The sequence below is a fragment of the Oncorhynchus mykiss genome, chromosome 16 (genome assembly GCF_057628025.1).
Source record: "Oncorhynchus mykiss isolate SJ-2025 chromosome 16, ASM5762802v1, whole genome shotgun sequence".
NCBI lineage: Eukaryota > Metazoa > Chordata > Actinopteri > Salmoniformes > Salmonidae > Oncorhynchus > Oncorhynchus mykiss.
The window spans coordinates 76,273,231-76,290,838 of record NC_143037.1 but is presented as its reverse complement, the minus strand read 5'-3'; the positions used below and the strand labels follow the sequence as shown (position 1 = coordinate 76,290,838).

At 43.1% G+C, this 17,608-nt stretch overlaps 2 protein-coding genes and 1 non-coding gene across 30 annotated transcripts in view; 2 read left to right on the top strand and 1 right to left on the bottom strand.

The window, feature by feature from the left end:
* The window catches only part of LOC110492451 (tumor protein D54), a 38,479-nt gene extending 33,379 nt beyond the window's left edge, over positions 1-5,100 (top strand). For all 27 annotated transcript variants that reach the window (XM_090204010.1, XM_090204015.1, XM_090204004.1 and 24 more), the window contains one exon: positions 1,425-5,100. In XM_090204010.1, coding sequence (XP_090060136.1) covers positions 1,425-1,511 — 87 coding nt within the window. In that variant the 3' untranslated portion in view covers positions 1,512-5,100. The remainder of the gene's footprint in view (positions 1-1,424) is intronic.
* A 4,813-nt stretch (positions 5,101-9,913) lies between these two features.
* Positions 9,914-9,985, bottom strand: trnae-cuc (transfer RNA glutamic acid (anticodon CUC)). The gene has a single exon. It is a non-coding gene; the product is annotated as a tRNA-Glu (tRNA).
* A 187-nt stretch (positions 9,986-10,172) lies between these two features.
* Positions 10,173-16,550, top strand: ppdpfb (pancreatic progenitor cell differentiation and proliferation factor b). 2 transcript variants are annotated; one of them, XM_021566779.3, is made up of 5 exons: positions 10,173-10,500; positions 11,776-11,868; positions 12,805-12,882; positions 14,682-14,781; positions 16,060-16,550. In XM_021566779.3, exons 2-5 carry the CDS (start codon positions 11,814-11,816, stop codon positions 16,184-16,186), a joined length of 360 nt encoding a protein of 119 aa, XP_021422454.3. In that variant the 5' UTR covers positions 10,173-10,500; positions 11,776-11,813; the 3' UTR covers positions 16,187-16,550. The 2 variants fall into 2 exon arrangements, with proteins under 2 accessions (XP_021422454.3, XP_090060123.1); XM_090203997.1 differs by having other exon boundaries at positions 10,183-10,500; positions 14,682-14,782; positions 16,064-16,550.
* The last annotated feature ends 1,058 nt before the right edge of the window (positions 16,551-17,608 follow it).

Here is a 17,608-nt window from a genome sequence, read left to right as displayed (position 1 = left end):
AATCGTCACCCCTGCGCCATTTGCTAATCGTCACCCCTGCGCCATTTGCTAATCGTCACCCCTGCGCCATTTGCTAATCGTCACCCCTGCGCCATTTGCTAATCGTCACCCCTGCACCATATACTTTGCTTCTTAACACCCGACAGACGAGTTAGTTTAGGAGTGCTTTAGCCTATTCCTGCACGGGATTGTATTACGATTGGATCATTCTCAACTGTCTCTCAAAAACAACTCTTGAAAATTATAAAATGGTGTGGAAAAAAATGAAATGACTGACTCCCTGAAGATTTCCCATTTGCTCTATTCACAGCTGGGCTGATTTTAAAGTCTCTGCAGCATGTAAAGAAAAAGTGTGTGTGTGTGTGTGTGTGTGTGTGTGTGTGTGTGTGTGTGTGTGTGTGTGTGTGTGTGTGTGTGTGGCCAAGTGGATCTGATAATGGCTATATTTTATAATGGGTATAATATACCACTGTGGGTATATGGAACAAGTGGTACCTATGGGTTATTGTTAGACGCTAACACACCTGGGTGTCACTCACCCACGCTTGTTGTCACTCACCCACGCTTGTTGTCACTCACCCAGGGGTCCAGAGTGACACAACGGTCTAAAGGTACTGCGTCGCAATGCTAGAGGCGTCACTACAGACCCCCGATTCGATTCCAGGCTGTATCACAAGCGGCCGTGACTGGGAGTCCCATAGGGGCGACGCACAATTTTGGCCCAGCGTCGTCCGGGTTTGTCCGGTTGTAGGCTGTCATTGTAAATAAAGATTTTGTTCTTAACTGACTCTCCTAGTTAAATGAAAATCAGACGGAAGAGTGTCACATTACCGATTTACCGGTGCTGCTGCACAGGCATTTTGAAAAGTGTACAACCTTTTTTTTAACGGGTGCTTGATCTATACAAATCTCAGACCTTATTCTCTACAGTCTCACTCGGCTCCTTTTTTTAAATGAAATGACTTAAGATTTACCCCATACCATCCTCCTCCCTCTTTCTCTCTTCCTCTTTCTCTCTTCCTCTTCCTCTTTCTCTCTTCCTCTTTCTCTCTTCCTCTTTCTCTCTTCCTCTTTCTCTCTTTCTCTCCCTCTTCCTCTCTTTCTCTCCCTCTTCCTCTCTTTCTCTCTTTCTCTCCCTCTTCCTCTCTTTCTCTCTTCCTCTTTCTCTCTTTCTCTCTTCCTCTTTCTCTCTTTCTCTCTTCCTCTTTCTCTCTTCCTCTTTCTCTCTTCCTCTTTCTCTCTTCCTCTTTCTCTCTTTCTCTCCCTCTTCCTCTCTTTCTCTCTTTCTCTCCCTCTTCCTCTCTTTCTCTCTTCCTCTTTCTCTCTTCCTCTTTCTCTCTTCCTCTTCCTCTTTCTCTCTTCCTCTTCCTCTTTCTCTCTTCCTCTTTCTCTCTTCCTCTTCCTCTTTCTCTCTTCCTCTTCAGTACAAGGTGGTTGGAGCCAGAGGTAACGGTGAAGCTGTCCAGTCCCCAACCGACACGAACCCTGTTCAGGACAACGCACCCTTCTGAAGATCACCCCCCCCCCCCCACACACACACACACTCCCCTCCTCCTCTCTCTCATCACCGGGGCTGTGACATCATCATTAAGCGCCTCATCACTGAGTGACACATGACCTTCGGCCTAAAGAAGTCACCACCTAATCTCCACATTACTCACTACTGCCTCCCTCGCCTGACCTGGAAAACGTAGTGCCCTATATCATTAATACTACTGCCCAGTCCTAAATCACCCCCTAGCCCCTACTCCGTAGCCCCTTACCCTCTCCCTTGTGGAGAACTGAAAGGACTGGAGTGATGTGTGCAGTATGGCAACAATTCCACCTGTGCTATGACAGGGCAAGGTGGGAGGAGTCACTACTATATTGTCTAAACCAATAGGTTAATTTGTTGCATATTGCTTACTCTTATCTAGTTCCTTCAGATCTCCACAAGTGCCTAGGAGGTTAGGGGCTAAAGGTCCGCTTGGAAATCTCCCTCCTCAGCGCCCCCCTCCTCGCCTACTAAGAGCATGTGCATATCTCATCTCACTGTGCAAATAATACAAACTACCGCAAAATACAACCTGAGGTTACGTAACGTCAAATCACCACAGCTTGTAAAAAATTTGAAAAAAGACAACTACGGTAAACCATTTTGTATTATAAAACGATTTTACACTGCTTTGCATAATGTTTTTACATGACTTATCTGTATGTATAAATATATATGAATAAATATATTGTGAACCATTACTGCCAGTCGGCATTCATCGGTAGGTATGGCTGACGTGGAGGCTCAAACAAGAAGGCAAATAAAAAATCACTACGACTACAACAATGATCAGTTTGGTGCCCTGCTGAGTGTTCGATATCAGTTTGGTGCCCTGCTGAGAGTTCGATATCAGTTTGGTGCCCTGCTGAGAGTTCGATATCAGTTTGGTGCCCTGCTGAGAGTTCGATATCAGTTTGGTGCCCTGCTGAGTGTTCGATATCAGTTTGGTGCCCTGCTGAGTGTTCGATATCAGTTTGGTGCCCTGCTGAGAGTTCGATATCAGTTTGGTGCCCTGCTGAGAGTTCGATATCAGTTTGGTGCCCTGCTGAGAGTTCGATATCAGTTTGGTGCCCTGCTGAGAGTTCGATATCAGTTTGGTGCCCTGCTGAGCGTTCGATATCAGTTTGGTGCCCTGCTGAGAGTTCGATATCAGTTTTGGTGCCCTGCTGAGAGTTCGATATCAGTTTGGTGCCCTGCTGAGAGTTCGATATCAGTTTGGTGCCCTGCTGAGAGTTCGATATCAGTTTGGTGCCCTGCTGAGAGTTCGATATCAGTTTTGGTGCCCTGCTGAGAGTTCGATATCAGTTTGGTGCCCTGCTGAGAGTTCGATATCAGTTTTGGTGCCCTGCTGAGAGTTCGATATCAGTTTGGTGCCCTGCTGAGCGTTCGATATCAGTTTTGGTGCCCTGCTGAGAGTTCGATATCAGTTTGGTGCCCTGCTGAGAGTTCGATATCAGTTTGGTGCCCTGCTGAGAGTTCGATATCAGTTTGGTGCCCTGCTGAGAGTTCGATATCAGTTTGGTGCCCTGCTGAGCGTTCGATTTCAGTTTGGTGCCCTGCTGAGAGTTCGATATCAGTTTGGTGCCCTGCTGAGCGTTCGATATCAGTTTTGGTGCCCTGCTGAGAGTTCGATATCAGTTTGGTGCCCTGCTGAGAGTTCGATATCAGTTTTGGTGCCCTGCTGAGAGTTCGATATCAGTTTGGTGCCCTGCTGAGAGTTCGATATCAGTTTGGTGCCCTGCTGAGCGTTCGATATCAGTTTGGTGCCCTGCTGAGAGTTCGATATCAGTTTGGTGCCCTGCTGAGAGTTCGATATCAGTTTGGTGCCCTGCTGAGAGTTCGATATCAGTTTGGTGCCCTGCTGAGAGTTCGATTTCTGTTTGGTGTGTTTCTACAATGTGGAAGCAAGGCTTTAGTGTAAAGACCAGTTTCTACCTTCATCAGATGGCTATCTTTAGGCCTTACTCTCAGTCTTATTGCTTTCTGTTACTTTACTGGTATAAAATAAATGTATTTTTTTTTCTCTCTATTCTTTCTTAATCTGGAAGTTGTAGAATATCGTTTAGCCTGGGAGGTGCTTGCGTTCTCTTTTTTATTTTGTAGGCTCAAGTGTTTACTGTTATTGTGCCACATCTGAAATGATCAACTGTCAAATACAGTCCAGACAGCTCTCTGTGTCCACCATTTTATTCTAAGAATTGTCCTCGTGCCTCAGATTGTAACTCCACCACACACTTGTATGCGCACACTCCTGTACCCAGACGTACTCGTACCCACCCTGTGACTAGCTCTACTAGTTATTTATATATCAACAACACTTCCTGTTTTGCCAGTGTGCACTAAACCCAACCTACTTTACACTATAAAACAAAAACAAACAAACTACTAGCTGTTGCCTAGCTTTTACAACCTTCAACACAACTTGAAATAGCTTCTGTTGGTTTGGTAACAACGTCTCTTTTTGTTGTTTTCAACATGATGTATCTATGGAGATTGTATTCCCCCCCCCCCAATGTAGTGTTCCATTTCTATCCAGGGGCTGGAGTATTAATTTACCCTTTAACTTCTTTTATAATTATAATTTTGTATTATTTACAAAATTTATTTTGATCATATTTAGGTTATGTGTTTTTTGACGTCTCATTCTTGGTTGGAGTTTAAGGTTTGTTTTTATATTTAATTGCCATCTGTAAATCGTTGCCAATCTGTCATTTACCTGCCTGTTACAGATCTCTCTCACTTTCAAATTAATACCGTAGTTATTATATAGATGGTAGGTCTCTGCTACGAGCTGGACCGGTTTCCCCACCGATCTGGACCGGTTTCTCCACCGATCTAGACCGGTTTTCCCACCGATCTGGACCGGTTTCCCCACCGATCTGGACTGGTTTTCCCACCAATCTGGACTGGTTTCCCCACCGATCTGGACTGGTTTCCCCACCGATCTGGACTGGTTTTCCCACCGATCTGGACTGGTTTTCCCACCGATCTGGATTGGTTTTCCCACCGATCTGGACCGGTTTCCCCACCGATCTGGACCGGTTTCCCCCAGACATGGATCAGACCAGAGAATTTCCGTTAGGAATGCGTTTTTAGTCCAGGATTTAGCTTAATCTGTTGGCAGACAGGGCCTCCCAAAGGCAACCCAATTCATGTTTTGTCCGATTTATTGGCAAAAGATCTGATCGGTCAAAAATACCAATTTTAGTGGCGAAAGATCAGAATTGGGCTGCCTGTGTAAACGCAGCCTTAGTATATTCCGTTGTCTGTTGTCTCTGGTTATGACGGAGCAAGGGGAAAGGCAGATGTATCCCATAGATTGTGTAGAGCTGCAAAAAACATTGTTTGGGTCTAATGTACATTTTTGGGACACCACAGCTGAATTTGTTAAAACACATTATTGAAGGCATGTACAATGTTGGGAATGATAGGAATATATATATATAGCTTTATTTAGAATGGGAGCCTAGTTTTAGACCTTTTAAATGGATATGAGAATGGTGGATGAATTCAACTGTTGGTTTGTCATATGTTGAGAATATCAATAAAGCATTCCTTTAAACAAAGGGGAGTTGTGGGTAATGTTCAAATTTAATCAATCGATCCAATATATTTTTTTCCCTCAGCAGTTCATGAAGTTCTTTACTGTTACCTGGCCTTACAGCCCAAAGTGCAAGCGAGAGCACAGTGGCCAGGAAAGGGCATGGAACGGGGATTAAACTACTGAACAAAAATATAGATGCTGTTTTCATGTTTCATGAGCTGAAATAAGTTTTTTTTTTTTTTTCTTATATTGTGTTTACAAATGTGTTTACATCCTCGTTAGTGAGCGTTTCTCCTTTGCCAAGAGGATATTCCATCCATCCGACAGGTGTGGCATATCAAGAAGCTGATTTTAAACGCTATTCGTTGGGCAAAAATGTTTAACAATGGCAACTTAATCGAATAAAATGTTATTGGTCACATGCACATATTTAGCAGATGTTATTGTAGGTGTAGTGAAAGGCTTGCTTTCCTAGCTCCAACAGTGTAGTAGTATCTAACAATGCGCATCTAAAAGTAAACCAAATTGAATTAAGAAATATTTCAGGACGAGCAATGTCGGAGTGGCATTGACTAAAACACAGTAGAATAGAATACAGTATGTAAACATGATTAAAGTGCCTGTTGTTCCATTATTAAAGTGACCATTGTTCCATTATTAAAGTGACCAGTGTTCCATTACTAAAGGGACCAGTGTTCCATTATTAAAGTGACCAGTGTTCCATTATTAAAGTGACCAGTGTTCCATTAACAAAGTGACCAGTGTTCCATTATTAAAGTGACCAGTGTTCCATTATTAAAGTGACCAGTGTTCCATTATTAAAGTGGCCAGTGTTCCATTACTAAAGGGACCAGTGTTCCATTACTAAAGGGACCAGTGTTCCATTATTAAAGGGACCAGTGTTCCATTATTAAAGTGACCAGTGTTCCATTATTAAAGTGACCAGTGTTCCATTACTAAAGGGACCAGTGTTCCATTACTAAAGTGGCCAGTGATTCCATGTCTATGTACAGTGGGCTCCAAAATTACTGGCACCTCTGACTGGCAATGCAAAAAACAATACTTAAAATATAAAATATATAAACAATATAATTCTAGAAAAACTCAAAATACCAACTTGAGAAATACTGTACTTTGTTTCGTTCCATTGAAACATTAATAATTTAATTTAATTAAAAATCAATGTCCTCCGATTCAAGGTTTCTCAATGATTGTAAAAAAAAAACATTTACCAAAATTAAACGAGAAATTAAATTCCACTTCTTTAAGTTTTAAGTCTTAAGGAACTATATTGAGCCATTACATCACTTCCTGTTTCACTATGGTATAAAAATGAGGCAACACGCATGCAATATCCCTCTGTCATCCAACATCATGAAGAAAAAGGAACTGGCAGCTGAAAAGTGATAGATGGTCGTAGACCTTCAAAAAAAATCTGGTAACGGCTACAAGAAGATCCACAAACGATTGAATATACCACTGAGCACTGTCAGGGTAATTATTATTTTTTAAATATTAAGATATGGAACAGTTGAAAACCTCACGGGAAGAGGACACACATGCATTTTGACCCCAGGATATGGAAGAGGGTGGTGAGAGAAGCAACAAACTACCCCAAAATTAGTGTGAAAGAATTGTGGGCCTTGGGGTCACCAGGTTAAAAAAAAAAAAAACACTAGAAGCCACAACCACAGGCTCTTTGGAAGGGTTGCCAGAAGAAAGCCCTTTCTGACCCCAAGACACAGACGCAAGCGCTTGGAGTTTACCAAACGTCATTTAAATTATGACTGGAAGAAGGTGCTCTGGTCAGATGAGACCAAAATGGAACGTTTTGGTCAGACACAGCATCGGCATGTTCGGCGTCGAAACAGAGATGCATACAAGGAGAGTTACCTCATACCCACAGTGAAACAGAGATACAAGGAGAGGCACCTCATACCCACGGTGAAACAGAGATGCATACAAGGAGAGGCACCTCATACCCACGGTGAAACAGAGATACAAGGAGAGGCACCTCATACCCACGGTGAAACAGAGATACAAGAAGAGGCACCTCATACCCACGGTGAAACAGAGATGCATACAAGGAGAGGCACCTCATACCCACGGTGAAACAGAGATACAAGGAGAGGCACCTCATACCCACGGTGAAACAGAGATACAAGGAGAGGCACCTCATACCCACGGTGAAACAGAGATGCAACAAGGAGAGGCACCTCATACCCACGGTGAAACAGAGAGGCATACAAGGAGAGGCACCTCATACCCACGGTGAAACAGAGATGCATTCCAGGAGAGGCACCTCATAGACATGGTGAAACAGAGATGCATTCCAGGAGAGGCACCTCATACCCATGGTGAAACAGAGATGCATACAAGGAGAGGCACCTCATTGATGATCCAATGGAAAACCTGTGGGCTGAGTGGAAGAGGGCAGTTGATAAGCACAAACCCAAGAATGGGAAGGATCTTGAAAGGATCTGCATAGAGGAATGGTCCAAAATCCCTCCAGATGTGTTCCTGAACCTTGTCAAACATTACAGGACTCCATGCTGTTATCCTTGCCAGAGGTGGTGGCACTAAGTACTAAATGAGGAGTGACAATAATAATTATGATGAAACCTTGATTTTGGTTAAATGTATTTTGTATTAAATAATTGTATGATTTTGGTTGGTTCCATTGAAACATTAATAAAATACAGTATTTCTCACATGTTGGTATTTTTAGTTTCTCTGTAATTCTATTATTTCTTTATTTTTTTAAGTATTATTTTTTTAAGTATTATTTTTTTAAGTATTATTTTTTTAAGTATTATTTTTTTAAGTATTGTTTGTGCATTGCCAGTGCCAGTGAATTTGGAGCCCACTGTGTACAGGGCAGCAGGGTTGAGTAACCGGGTGGTGGCCGGCTAGGGATGGCTGTTTAACAGTCTGATGGCCTTGAGATAGAAGCTGTTTTTCAGTCTCTCGGTCTCAGCTTTGATGCACCTGTACTGACTTCGTCTTCTGGGTGGTATAGCGGGGTGAACAGGCAGTGGCCCGGGTGGTTGTTGTCCTTGATGATCTTTTTTGGCCTTCCTGTGACATCGGGTGGCGTAGTTGTCCTGGAGGGAAGGCAGTGTGCCCCCGGTGATGCGTTGGGCAGACCGCAACATCCTCTGGAGAGCCCTGGGGTTACAGGCGGTGCAGTTGTCGTACCAGGCGGTGATACAGCCCGACAGGATGCTCTCAATTGTGACAAGCCAAATGTATTCAGCCTCCTGAGGTTGAAGAGGCATCTAGAAAATTCACCCACAAATATAACTTTCTTTACCGGCATACACTATATTTAATATACTGTACAAAAATGTGTGGATGGAAAACTCACTACCGAGTTCCAAACTGCGTCGGGAAGCAATGTCAGTACAAGAACATGAAAGGGGTTTCCATGGCCGAGCAGCCGCACACAAGCCTAAGATCACCATGCGCAATGGCAAGCGCTGACTGGAGTGGAGTGAAGCTCGCCACTATTGGACTCTGGAGCAGTGGAAACGCGTTCTCTGGAGTGATGAATCACACTTCACCATCTGGCAGTCTGTCGGACGAATCTGGGTTTGGCGGATGCCAGGAGAACGCTACTTGCCCAAATGCATAGTGCTATAAAATTTGGAGGAGGTGGAATAATGGTCTGTGGCTGTTTTTCATAGTTCGGGCCCCTTAGTTCCAGTGAAGGGAAATCTTAACGCTACAGCATACAATGAAATTCTAGACGATTCTGTGCTTTCAACTTTGTGGCAACAGTTTGGGGAAGACCCTTTCCTGTTTCAGCATGACAATGCCCCCCGTGCACAAAGTGAGGCCGAGATCGGTGTGGAAGATCTTGACTGGCCTGCACAGAGCCCTGACCTCAACCCCACCAAACACCTTTGGGATTAATTGGAACGCCGACTGGGAGCCAGGCCTAATCGCCCAACATCAGTACCCAACCTCACTAATGCTCTTGTGGCTGAATGGAAGCAATTTGAAACTTTTCTTACATGTGTATACAATTTCATAGGCCTTTGTCTATTATGAGTACTTGGGAACAGATTACCAAATATTAAAATCACTATATTAAAACTGAAATGTTTCCACCCACACAGACAGTGTGGCGAAGAAGGCACAGCAGCGCCTCTTCAACCTCAGGAGGCTGAAGAAATTTGGCTTGGCACCTATAACCCTCACAAACTTTTACAGATGTTCAATTTAGAGCATCCTGTTGGGCTGAATCACCGCCTGGTACGTCAACTGCCCCTGGCCGCAACCGCAGGGCTCTCCAGAGGGTGGTGCAGTCTGCCCAACGCATCACTGGGGGAAAACTACCTGCCCTCCAGGACACCTACACCACCGAATGTCGCAGGAAGACCAAAAAGATCATCAAGGACAACATCCACCCGAGCCACTGCCTGTTCACCCCGCTATCATCCAGAAGGCGAGGTCAGTACAGGTGCATCAAAGCTGGGACCATCGAGAGACTGAAAAACCTCTACCACCAGTTGTTTTAATAAAGTTTACATATCTTGCATTACTCATATGTATATACTGTATTCTATTCTACTGTATCTTAGTCAATGCCGCTTTGACATTGCTCATCTATATATTTATTACATTCTTAATTCATAATTCCTTTACTTAGATGTGTATGTTTTGGGTGTATATTGTGAAATTGTTAGATATTACTGCTCTGTTGTAGCTAGAAACACAAGCATTTCGTAACACCCGCATACACTGCTTGAACACGTGCACGTGACCAATAATATTTTTATTTGATTGACCTCCTACTACTGTTGTTAGGAGGTCTGTTGATAAAACAGTTGTTCCCTGACCGGGAATCGAACCCGGGCCGCGGCGGTGAGAGCGCCGAATCCTAACCACTAGACCACCAGGGAAGTTATAATTTGTTGGTGTTGGTAACGATTTGGTAAATATAATAATTGTTGCTAGATAAATATGTATATATTGTTTTACAATTGTTGACAGATAAATATATATATATATTTTTACAATTGTTGACAGATAAATATGTATTTATTTACTATATTTTTATAAATAGTTTTATAAACCGTTTTTTTTCCTGAGCAAACACACTCTTGTCAACCCACTTGCACGTCGTGCACGAATGAAAATCAAACCCCTCCTTGTCTGACCAACATCGAGTGTCTTCCTCGTAGTATAAAACCACTCGCCAATCCTTCATTCTGGCAACAACAAGAAACGAACATTTACTGCGAATATAGTTCACTGCTTATTACAGGGTCGTTAGAGAGGGTTTTATTCACACCAAACAACATCTATTTTATAAATGGGCCCCGTCGTCCAAGCCTTAACTCCCTTACTCGTCTCGCAGATTGCCTTGGGTGCTGTTTAACATCAGCACGTCTCTTGGGTAACAAACAAAAGAAAGGTGAGATTTTGTTTTAAACTGCATTTTAATGATGAATACAGTGATGCTAAGTTAGTTAGCTAATGCTAATGACGCTCTCGGTCATTATAAGATTGTGTTTTTGTTGTTTTGGACATTTTGATAATAGCACGAAGTCATCGTGATTTCAGTCTTACAGACTCGGATCTTTCTTTCTTTCTTGTAATTTGTTTGCAGCTAAACTCACTTTCATGTTATTGTTTGCCAACATTACCAAGGAAGATTTGCTTTTTTACATTTTATCTCGACAAAAAATGTATTTTTTTTTTAGGTCTTTCGTCCCAAATGGACATGTTATTCTAGGTAACGTTTAGTCGAGTTGGCTTTTTCCTTCAACAACAGACCAACATATGATGTTATGTTTCTAAACTCAAGTTTGTCATTTTCGTTCACATTTTTTGTTAAAGAATGGGAACATTGTAAGTTAGCTAGGCGCCTAACTACACCTTGCTAGCTATCTAACGTTAGCTAGCTAGTTATGTACCACAGGTCAGGTTAGGTCATGGTCAGGTTTGGGTTAGGGTTAGGTTAGTTACCCTCCTGTAGGTTTTCACTCCAACCCTGTTCCCAGAGAGCTAGCCTCCTGTAGGTTTTCACTCCAACCCTTTTCCCGGAGAGCTAGCCTCCTGTAGGTTTTCACTCCAACCCTGTTCCCGGAGAGCTAGCCTCCTGTAGGTTTTCACTCCAACCCTTTTCCCGGAGAGCTAGCCTCCTGTAGGTTTTCACTCCTACCCTGTTCCCGGAGAGCTAGCCTCCTGTAGGTTTTCACTCCAACCCTGTTCCCGGAGAGCTAGCCTCCTGTAGGTTTTCACTCCTACCCTGTTCCCGGAGAGCTAGCCTCCTGTAGGTTTTCACTCCTACCCTGTTCCCGGAGAGCTAGCCTCCTGTAGGTTTTCACTCCTACCCTGTTCCCGGAGAGCTAGCCTCCTGTAGGTTTTCACTCCTACCCTGTTCCCGGAGAGCTAGCCTCCTGTAGGTTTTCACTCCAACTCGGTTCCTGGACCAGTTAAAAAAAATACCTTGTCATTTCTGTTTAGTAGTATCAGATGCCTACATTAATGTCACAGAACAGATGGTAGTTTACACACTAACAATTTGAGACAGCCTTGCCAGTAATGATTGCTTCAATATGTATCATATAGATACGTGTGGGAGGTGTTACTGTGTGTACTTAGCCAGCCATGCATTCTGAAGAACTGCAAAAAAAATTGTGCTATAATGTACAAATGTTTGACGTCTAGTCTCCCTTTCTTCCAGGGTTTCTATCTAACGCAATATTCAACAAGATCTGAAGAATGGCAGCGATCAACGCAGGCGGTTCTCTTGTTGCTACCAATGACTACTACCGAAGTGAGTAACTCTCGGGCCGGGACATGTCTTTACAAACGAAGGCCTCAGGCTTTAACTTAATCAAGCTCCATCAGTGTGATTTTCCGTTGTCTTTGGAAGAATTGAAAAAATGTCACGCAAGTAAAAATCAGTAAAAAGTTTGGATACACCTACAGTTTTACTTATTTATTTTTTTACAATTTTCTACATTGTAGAATAATAGTGAAGACATCAACTATGAAATAACACATATGGAATCATGTAGTAACCAAAAAAGTGTTAAACAAATCAAAAATATATTTTAGATTCTTCAAAGTAGCCACCCTTTACCTCGACGACAGCTTTGCACACTCTTGGCATTCTCTCAACCAGCTTCATGAGGTAGTCACCTGGAATAGATTTAATTTAACAGGTGTGCCTTGTTAAAAATTAATTTGTGGAATTTATTTCCTTAATGCTTTTGGGCCAATCAGTTTTGTTGTGACAAGGTAGGGATGCTATACAAAAGAGAGCCCTATTTGGTAAAAGACCAAGTCCATATTATGGCAAGAACAGCTCAAATAAGCAAAGAGGAACAACAGTCCATCATTACTTTAAGACATGATGGTCAGTCAATCTGGAAAAATTCAAGAACTTTGAAAGTTTCTTCAAATGCAGTCGCAAAAACCATCAAGCGCTATAATGAAACTGGCTCTCATGAGGACGGCCACAGGAAAGGAAGACCCAGAGTTACCTCTGCTGCAGAGGATCAGTTCATTAGAGTTAACTGCACCTCAGATTGTGGGGATCAAACCTCTTGGTCATGAATGGGTTGTATTGTTCAGCCCTATGCTGATACAGTGACAGGAGAATGGATTGATCTTGTGACAATAGCCTCGGTCTGGAGTGGGCTTGTAAAGTTGCTGAATGAGTTGTCCTGTACAAACCTAACAATCCTATTGGTTTAACTTTCCCCAGGGCGCATCGGCTCCACCTCCAGCAGCAGCTCCTGTGGCAGTTCAGAGTACAGTGGGGAGGTCATTCCACACCATCCAGGTACACAAAGCAAGCATATGGGTGCTGGTGGGAAATGTGTCTGATGTGGTAGGGACCGTGTTCAGGGGTGGTACTGGGAGTTCCCAAACTGGTGGGGTAGAGACCGTGTTCAGGGGTGGTACTGGGAGTTCCCAAACTGGTGGGGTAGAGACCGTGTGAGTATGGTGATACTGGTATAGTCCAAGTCTTACTACATGGTAGTCCTTTTAAGGTTGGTGACTGTAGGATTCCCTTGCTGTGAGTTGAGCCAGTCAGTTGGTGATGTCATGGCACTGTGCCCTGAGGCAGCAGAGAATGGCAGGCAGTCTTTCCACAGTGATAAGGTTGTTTAGTGAGTTCTGTTGAGAATTGCATTGGGGTCTACACTAAAGCTTAGTATTTTCATACATTATGTCCCTAATGTCGCTCTGTCTCTCCAGAATGCTCTCTGTCTCTCCAGAATGCTCTCTGTCTCTCCAGAATGCTCGCTGTCTCTCCAGAATGCTCGCTGTCTCTCCAGAATGCTCGCTGTCTCTCCAGAATGCTCGCTGTCTCTCCAGAATGCTCGCTGTCTCTCCAGAATGCTCGCTGTCTCTCCAGAATGCTCTCTGTCTCTCCAGAATGCTCTCTGTCTCTCCAGAATGCTCTCTGTCTCTCCAGAATGCTCTCTGTCTCTCCAGAATGCTCTCTGTCTCTCCAGAATGCTCTCTGTCTCTCCAGAATGCTCTCTGTCTCTCCAGAATGCTCTCTGTCTCTCCAGAATGCTCGCTGTCTCTCCAGAATGCTCGCTGTCTCTCCAGAATGCTCGCTGTCTCCCACTAATTTGTGCGCTTTCATTGTGAATTGTTTGCCCTTTTTGTTAATTTTATATATATATATATATATATATATATTTATTTATTTATTTATATATATTAAGTACCTGGCCTGTAGGTCTATAAAAGTTTGAGGATTTCTAATTTGTAATTTTTATTTTTGTACCTTTTATTTAACTAGGCAAGTCAGTTAAGAACACATTCATATTTTCAATGACGTCCTAGGAACGGTGGGTTAACTGCCTTGTTCAGGGGCAGAACGACAGATTTGTAACCTTGTCAGCTCGTGGGGTTTGAACTTGCAACCTTGCGGTTACTAGTACAACGCTCTAACCACTAGGCTTTGTCAAAAAATAGCTGGCAATGCTAGCAAGCGTGATGCTACACCTAAAGTCAATCTGGTGACCTCAAAATGAAGTTTTCCAATTAGTTATTTGCCTCCTTGTTGAATGTCCTTGTATTTCCAAGCCACTGTAATGCATCTTTTGAAATCTTTTCGTCGGCGCTCATTGATGATGCGTTGAGTAGAAGGCTCAGTCGGGGGCGTCAGTCCAAAACAAACATTCAAAACTCTTATTGTGACGAAACGCCCAACCCATGAATAGCGAGGGCTCAAGTTAGACGGAGCGAGGAAGACCGGTGAAGGAGAGAGATTTAAAAAACATTTTTGCTGAACCAACTGCCATGTGTAGCTAATTCGTTTTTAAATTATTAAATTAAAATATTTTTTTTATTATTATTATTATATATTTTTAGAGATGGTAGTTATTTTTATCGGGGTATTTTATTGAAATAATTTCAAATCTGGTCTGTATTTTCACACCGGTCTGTGGCTACCGAGCGTGATCCGATCCGAGGGTCAACTATAGAATTTTCAGGTCATCGGGTTACTGTATAGCCGTGAACACCTCTTATGCATTATGTTGGGGCTATTATATAGGCAATTGTCTTATGTTTAGTCATTTTTATATGTGTTTTGACCTAGTTGTTAATCTTGTTTCTCAGGTCTGCCCAAACAAGACTCTGGACATTGGTGGTCCAGCTTCTTCTTTGGGAAGCAGAACCAGCCAGGAATGACCACTCTGACGGAGGAGGCCAAGCAGAAGTAAGTTAAAGCAAAATGGTGCCAAAATGACACCGGGTGGACTCGGATTAACAAATGGACATTACTTGAGATGGGGAAAGTCATTTTTAGGAGTTAACTGGAATTTGAGAGGGAGAAATGTCTATTTTTCTTATTTTTTTCCTTCTGCCCACCTTTTTGGTACTATTTCAATGCATTCCAATGGCCATAGACTTTCAATGGAGAAATGTCCATTCATAGCTCCTCCCACACCTATGCTTGGCTCAGCAAACTGTTAACCCCGCCCCCACACTATGATTGGTGAGGTGACTATAACCTTCCTGATAGCTACTCTTGTAAAAGTGAGATTGCAAGTGTTCATAAACGGGGGGGAAAACAAACAGATTCTTGGTTGGGCTGTTTTTATTGGCTTTTAAAGAGAAAGGTGCTTATCTTAAGTTACATAGTCCCATAGTGAACGTACTTACATTTATACAGACTCATTTGGTCAGAAGAGGTGTTCTAGAATACAGGCCTTCTAGAATACAGGCCTTCTAGAATACAGGCCTTCTAGAATACAGGCCTTCTAGAATACAGGCTTATTATTATCAAACAAATAAAAACAGAATGAGCATCTGTAATTTCACACAAATGTAGGCGTAGCAGGGTAGCCTACAGCCTTGTAGGATCGTTATTCAGATGGTCATATCCTTGTACTGTCCTTCTCTCACACTGGGATTTGTGGTATTACTGGCTTAGTACACAAGGGGGCACAACAACAAAATCCCGCTAAATCCCATAGGGCATTTTACCAGAATGCTAGCAAAACCCCGCTAAGTCCCATAGGGCGTCTTACCAGAATGCTAGCAAAACCCCGCTAAGTCCCATAGGGCGTCTTACCAGAATGCTAGCAAAACCCCGCTAAGTCCCATAGGGCGTCTTACCAGAATGCTAGCAAAATTTGCACACATGAGCAAAAACCAGCTATTTAAAAGTGTTGTGAAGCAACTTCAACTAGTAGCCAACTCATTAGCTGACATTTCCAAACCCTTATTAGGGCATTGTCTTGCTTGATTAGGGCATTGTCTTGCTTGATTAGGGCATTGTCTTGCTTGATTAGGGCATTGTCTTGCTTGATGAACTCTCTCTCTCTCTCTCCAACTCCTCCTTGCATCACACTCAACCTGTCCTTCATCCCTGGGAATTGAACCAGTGACCTTTTGCATTGTTAGTGCTATGTCTTACCAACTGAGCCACGCAGGACACCCTTACCATCTCCCCATTTTGCTTTGCTCTCACACTCTTACCTCTCTCTTCCAGGGCGGCGGCCATGACTGTGACCAACGGCCAGGTGACCTGCGTTGCCAGGGAGATGGTGAGGAAGAGGCAGGTCAGCGAGGGCAGCAAAGCCGGGACGTCCGAGCCGGAGAGTTCACCCCCGTCCTGAGAGATGGGACAAACGCTAGGAGACCGAGGCTGCGTCCTCATTCCCTAAACCCTTGATTCTGTTCCATCCTCCACACTACATAGAATGTATGCCTGTTACATTGCTTCATACTAGGTAGTATGGATATTGGAACATAGCCTTTTTTTTTGTTTGTCTTAGTAGGACAGGCTGACAATGATTGTTGTTTTTATTTTGTATCCTTTTTTTAAAAAGTTTTTTTTAAATCTATGAACAAAATATATATATAAATATATAAACTTTTTTTACATTTGTGTTTGTCTGTAACACTGTGGTGCCCTCAACTTTTGTTAACTTCTCCACTTTGTCACCCTGTGATTGCAGATGTCTAGTAAATGTCGCCTCAACCCTAATTATGGACTTGTCTGTCATTTTTCTGTTTCTTTCAATGTTTTCAGAGCAATAAATTCCAATCTTGTTATGCCGAACAGTCAACGTTACCCTGGGCACTCAGTTTCCAACATTCAAAGGATCAGACCCTATAGAGAACATGCATATTTTTTTTTTTTAATTACCATTATAATTTCTGTACGTTTACACACTCACAGGAATGTCATAAATTATGAATAATTAGCTTTCCTACAGAAAATAAATGAACCTTCACACATCTAGATCTATGGGCAGGGGTTTAAGCTGTAGAACCCAGTTCCTACATTTGAAAATAAAAAATAGATTTTTATCAAACAAAACTATGCTACATTTTATGGGACCCTCGGGATGACAAATCTTGAGTCGAGACACCATATCGTCTGACACTGTTAGGTTCTACTCCGGTACGGTACTCGGATACGGACGCAGAGAAAAGCTACGACCAGAACAGGATTCCTCAGCTGAATAGCACAGCGCTACAGAGTCAGTTTTATCTACAGTACCTGGGGTGAATGTCTCAGCAGGCTGGGACAGGCTGGACCAGATGGCTGTCTGGCTCTGCTCTCCCTTCAGATACCATTCTGCTATCCGCATCTTGTCATTCTCACTTCTCTCCCCAACTGCTACGTAGAAAGCCGTCTCCTCGCTTCCCACAGAAACGAGTCAGTTGGACAGTAACTTAACCTTGACTGTATCATAACCCTGACAAATGGCTCCTATTCACCCGGAATCATTCATGCACTCCGAGGCAGTCCCCTTTCCCTTATGCCTAAACACAATGCACATAGTCACCCGGAATCATTCATGCACTCCGAGGCAGTCCCCTTTCCCTTATGCCTAAACACAATGCACATAGTCACCCGGAATCATTCATGCACTCCGAGGCAGTCCCCTTTCCCTTATGCCTAAACACAATGCACATAGTCACCCGGAATCATTCATGCACTCCGAGGCAGTCCCCTTTCCCCTATGCCTGACCACAATGCACATAGTCACCCGGAATCATTCATGCACTCCGAGGCAGTCCCCTTTCCC